Genomic DNA, 5,177 nt, shown 5'->3' with positions numbered 1-5,177 from the left:
CACAACGGGCATTTGCATCATAACCGGGAGGAAGAACCGCTGGTGGGGGTCCTAACTCCCTTAGTTGTACAAGTTATCCCCTCAATAAGTATGGTAGAATGTGGCTATAAGGCATGGGAACTGTGTCAAATCTTCTCTCGGGCCTTCACATCCTTTGTTATTGTTGTTGATACTGTGGTTGCTGTTGTTGCGATTGTTGCTGATACCGTTGTTGTTGTTAAGTTTGAACAGGAATTGCAAATGGTTGTTGTTGACTTGGTTGGACGGGAGCTATGGAGGATACTTGTGGATAAGTGGGATTTCTTGTTCGAATGATGGAGGCGGCATTGGTCTCGCCTTCTCGTTTTTTACCGTAAGGAACAAAAGGTTTCTTCGATGCACTAGAAGTACTGGCAGAGTTTTGGATCTTTCCCATTTTAATCATATTTTCTATCCTTTCACCGGCTAAGACCAAGTCGGAAAAGCCCGAAGAGGTGCTCTCTACCATTCTATCAAGGTATGGACCTTGCAGGTTTCCCATAAACATGTCTACTAGTTCTCTTTCTAGAAATGAGGGTTGTACCCTAGCAGTTAATTCCCTCCACCGTTAGACATACTCTTTGAAGGACTCCTCAGACTTCTGAGTCAGATTTTGAAACTGCGTGCGATTAGGTGCCATATCAGTGTTGTACTGATAGTGCTTGAGGAATGCCTCGACCATTTCCCTCCATGTGTGAATATGGTTTCCCTCAAGTTGCATGTACCAATCCAAAGATGCCCCACTGAGGGAATCCTGGAAAAAATGCATTAAAAGTTGATCATCACTGGAATAGGCAGCCATCTTTCGACAGTATGCCCTAATGTGCGTCCTAGGGTCGCTATTTCCCTTATATTTTTCAAAGTCCGGAACTTTGAACTTGGCCAGAATGATGACCCCAGGTACCAAGCACATTTTTGCCACATCAAGTCCCAAAACATCAGTGCTCCCCATTGCCTTGAGCTTTTCCTCGATAGCCTTCACCTTTCTCTCCACCTCGTTGGTTACTAAACCGAAGGCGTCATCCTGAGAAGCATCCATTGGGCTGAAGAATGCATCGTGTTGGTCGTCTGTCTCAAAAACATAAGGAAGAGGATTTTCGTTTGGAACACCGTCGGGTGCATTAATGTTAATTAGAGGATCAACTTAAGGAACTGAGGTCGGAGTCTCAATCGCTGGAGGGGTATGAGGATTGGTAGTACTGGCACGTTGGTTCATTTCTTCTTGCATTTTTGCCATAACCTCTTGGCCTCCTGCGACTGCTTGAATAGTCTCCATCAACTGCCGCATTTGGGACCGCATCTGAGATACTTCTTCCTGAAGGACAACTTGGTTCTCTTGAAGTTTCTCCATGACAGCTTGTCGACGTCCTCGTGTATCGTACCGAAAAGTCAGCTTTGAAGAGTGGTTCTGGTCAGAAAAAAGGGTGGATGGATGAGTTTTTTTTATGTTTTTGTGTTTGGAAAGATGCAGATGATACATGAACTTTTTGTGTTAAAGCAAAGCTCTTTTTAGTTATTCGTGTCTATTCATTGCAAATACTACTTGATGATTCACTTTCATAATCATAAATAAAGGAAAACACAATAGAGAAAAATCATAACTTTTATTCATCCTTTGAAGGGAAAATAGACTGCAATACATAGAAGTTGCAAAATACAAGTAATGGAAGCAAATAAACCAACTAGATATCCACCCTAAAAGTGACCCCTTGAGACTTGCGGAGAGCCTCAATGTCGGTGATGAGTTCGGCCATTGTTCTTTTGCAGAACTTGACGAAGTGGTAGACCTCTTCGGGGGTATTATCTGGGCACATGATCAGATCCGCCTCCTTCAACTTGTCGGGAAAGTCTTGAAGGGCATAGTTAGTTAATACCGTCATGTTGGTGTACTTGTCCCTCCATTCTTCATAAAGGGCTTGGAGATTATGGATGATTTCGTCCCTTTGAGCAATGGAAGCTTCAAATCCATGGCAACGCTCCTCCCAATGTCTGCATTTATTTTGCAATTCTACATAGACTTGGTCATAGATTCCCCTCTTCAAGTTTTTGATTTGCTCGCAAGCTCATCCAAGGTTGAACTGCTCACGTATGAAGCTTCGGTGAATCTTTTCTTTCTCTAGTTGCTCCTTGGCTAGAAAGTCCTTATACTCTTTTAGAGTGGTCCTTAGTTCGAGAATATGGGCCTCGTAATCTTCCCTCGCTTCTTTCTTCATGGCATTAGACCTCTTGATAGTATTTTCAAGGTCCTTGATGATTCGGGACGCTCGATCCAACTCTTCGTTATGGAAGTCTAGCTCAGAATTAGCTCCTTGTAAAGCTCCACCAACCCAAACTCTTTGTCCCTCGGCTAATCGGAGCCTTTTCTTGCAATCTTCAAATTTTTCACAAACTTGCTTACCCTTATCCTCCAAGACGTGGTTACGTTCCTTGGCACGTTTCAGCTGGACTCGTAGTTGAGGGTTTTCCAACTCGAGCTCTTTGATTTGGCTGGTAAGTTTGTCCATGTCCTCTTGTAGGATAGGCTCAGGCTTGAGCATCAACGGGAATGAAGAAGGATAAAAAATAAATGGCATCTTAACAATCCTAGCCATCTCTTTTACCCACACATAGTAGGGTTCCTTGGCTAGAATGTTTTTCTTACCTCATTCATGGTCAATATGGAGTATGCTTATCCAAGCTTTTCTCACTCTTTTCACGTTTGAATCAAGTGGATCCACGGTATTGATGACAAATGGAATGAAATCTCTTTCCTCGGGGGGATTCGTCATGGCGTACCCTAGTTGTCTCTTGAGTATAGCAGGGTTGTAGTTGATGCAACCTTGCGTTCCTATTAAGGGTACGTTAGAGAACTCTCCACATCTTGCGATGACATCCTTTGTATCTCATTCCCTCTTGTACCATAGAATTGAGTTGGCAGAGAGAGATGCGAACCTTTGCGACCATGTCAGTTTGTTTTTGACGAAGGGTCCATTTTGAGGCATGCGGGCCCTCATCCAAAGATGTAGCATAGGAGCGCAACAGAGGAAAGTACCTCCCTTCTTCTCATGCCTTGTATGGAAGGTATGGTAGAAACCGGCAAGTAAAAAATGCACTGGATTCTTTGTTAAAAAGACTTCAACTGCTAATTGATCCACGAACTTGTCCACATTTGGGAAGAGGACAATCCCATGAATCAAAAGTGCCAAGGTTGCACTACAAAAGTCGGGTCTTCCTTTTTTAATCATTTCCCAAGCATGGGATTTTAGGAAATTTTGAGTTAAACCTTTGATGGATCCTTTAACGCCCTAATTGTCCACTAGCTTATTGGTGTTGATACCCAAGGTGAGTGAGAGCTCGGTCAAACAGAAGCCTTCTTCCAACTTCGGGAAAGGGTTGTATTGTTTGATTGGTCGATTGAGGAGTCTCTCGAGGTCTTCCAAGGTTGGAGAGATTTGGAAGTCGGGGAAAGTGAAGCATCTTAAAGGGACGTCATAGTATTGGGATATTGTAGTGATAGCACCATAGTCAACCTTCTCGGTTAGAAGATCTACGATGTTCCCAAAATTGGCTCTAAACTTGTTGTCTTTGAGAGCTACGACCGTTGAACAAGACCTTTAATGAACTGATGTCGGGACTCTTTAAGCGGAAAGTAGAAGTGCTTTTGCGTCCAAAAATAGTCTTGTAATTTTGCGTCCGAACAAACGAAAATTTTAAGAGCTTTGCTTATTATTTTGATGATGAATGAATGTATGAATGAATGATTGGTTTATTATTTCCGCAGGATTTTAGGCATGGGTTTATGGTTTTGGACTATCGTGACGAAGCATGGAGTTAATAATGACTGCTTAGTAAACCAAGGTTCTCGCTTTGTGTGATCTAAGGCTTTTGGAAAATTGGGTGTAAGACACTGCCCCTAGAGTCATGGACTTCCTTGACTGTCAGCCGCTTATGTCAATTTACTTGCCAGGCGACTGCTCCATCAAAGTCATCTACTCTAAGTGAGATCTTCGTATCGACCCTTACGAGGAAGGCACCTCGGTGACCTATACTACGCGACCATCGGTCTAGGCTAGCCATAGTTTTAAAGGTTCTAAAAGGGGTCTTAGGGTCATTAACTCTAGTAAAAGAAAAGATGCTTACGCCAAAAGCACGACGGTCATCAATCCCTTTAAGAGAATCTACCACTAAGTGAGGTTCTCGTACGACCCTAACGAGGAAGGCACCTCACGGATCAATACTACTCAACCTCTACTATCTCAAGCAAAACTCTCAGACTCGGGTGAGGAGTCCTTCACACAAGGTTTTTTCCTTTGCAATCATTATTGCTTCCAAAAATTCTTCGTCACAGAACCAAAGTTTCGGACCAACAGGCAAACAAAGAAAATATGTACAGGTTAGCAATAAAAGCAGTATATATAGAAAAAAAGATAATAGATAAATCTCTACGTATGTAAAAGAGAAACAACTTAAACTAGGCTAGAATTGCTTAGGAAATTTTGGTGTCCCCAGCAGAGTCGCCAGCTGTTGCTACCAGGATTTCACGATAACGAAACCGGGACTAAAGAGATGCCAAAGAGAGGCAAAGCCAGAAGAGTCGCCACCGAATTTTATTTAGTTTACCTCTATCGGAGAGGAGAGGAGAAATAGTCGATAAAACCCTCGAAAAAGAGACGCGCACGGGAAGCGCTAAAAGAGAATAAGGAATCGATCTTGCAACCGAGATTTGAGTTCGGAAGTCGGTTACGTAAGGGGAAGGTATTAACACCCCTTACGTCCATGGTACTCCATGGGAACCATTTGGGTTGTTTTACATACATGGGATTTATCTATAATTGTTTTATTTTCAAAAGAATGTGTGAAAAGGGGGGGGGGTGTTTTTGTTATTATAGTGCTCGCCAAGGATTGAGGCCCTTGTGCCTACGTATCACTCATTCGGGGATGAGGAATCAGAGCTCCGTAGTTCGGAGTAGAAAATGTTTGTGTGTTGGTTGATTTTACCTTTGAAAAAAGGGTTTTCGGGATGATGCCATAAGGCACAAAAATGAGTTTGATGAGTTGTATTATTTTTACCTTGAATAAGAGTTTTATAAAATGAGTGTTTGTGATTATATTATACTAAAGTCTATGGGCGGAGGTGATTATTCTAGACAACAAGCCAAGCGTCTTGCGTCCAAAATAAT

The 5,177-nt window shown here is 42.5% G+C and overlaps 1 protein-coding gene across 1 annotated transcript; it reads right to left on the bottom strand.

Annotated features, from left to right (window-relative positions):
- Positions 1-1,700: 1,700 nt before the first annotated feature.
- Positions 1,701-2,522, bottom strand: LOC127123261 (uncharacterized). The gene is made up of 2 exons (XM_051053496.1): positions 2,098-2,522; positions 1,701-2,007 (listed from the first exon to the last, which is right to left on the bottom strand). The coding sequence occupies exons 1-2, from the start codon at positions 2,520-2,522 to the stop codon at positions 1,701-1,703; spliced, it is 732 nt and encodes a 243-aa protein (XP_050909453.1).
- Between the last annotated feature and the right edge of the window lie 2,655 nt (positions 2,523-5,177).

This window comes from Lathyrus oleraceus, chromosome 2 (assembly GCF_024323335.1).
Source record: "Lathyrus oleraceus cultivar Zhongwan6 chromosome 2, CAAS_Psat_ZW6_1.0, whole genome shotgun sequence".
Lineage (NCBI taxonomy): Eukaryota > Viridiplantae > Streptophyta > Magnoliopsida > Fabales > Fabaceae > Lathyrus > Lathyrus oleraceus.
Note: the sequence above shows the minus strand (reverse complement) of the source record. Positions and strands in the feature narration are given on the sequence as shown.

Excerpts from the sequence above, each read along its gene's own strand:
- LOC127123261 (XM_051053496.1), bottom strand. The coding sequence starts at position 2,522 with ATGGACAAACTTACCAGCCAAATCAAAGAGCTCGAGTTGGAAAACCCT. Across the intron at positions 2,008-2,097 it reads CGAAGCTTCATACGTGAGCA|ACATTGGGAGGAGCGTTGCC; the intron begins GTTCAACCTTGG and ends AAATAAATGCAG.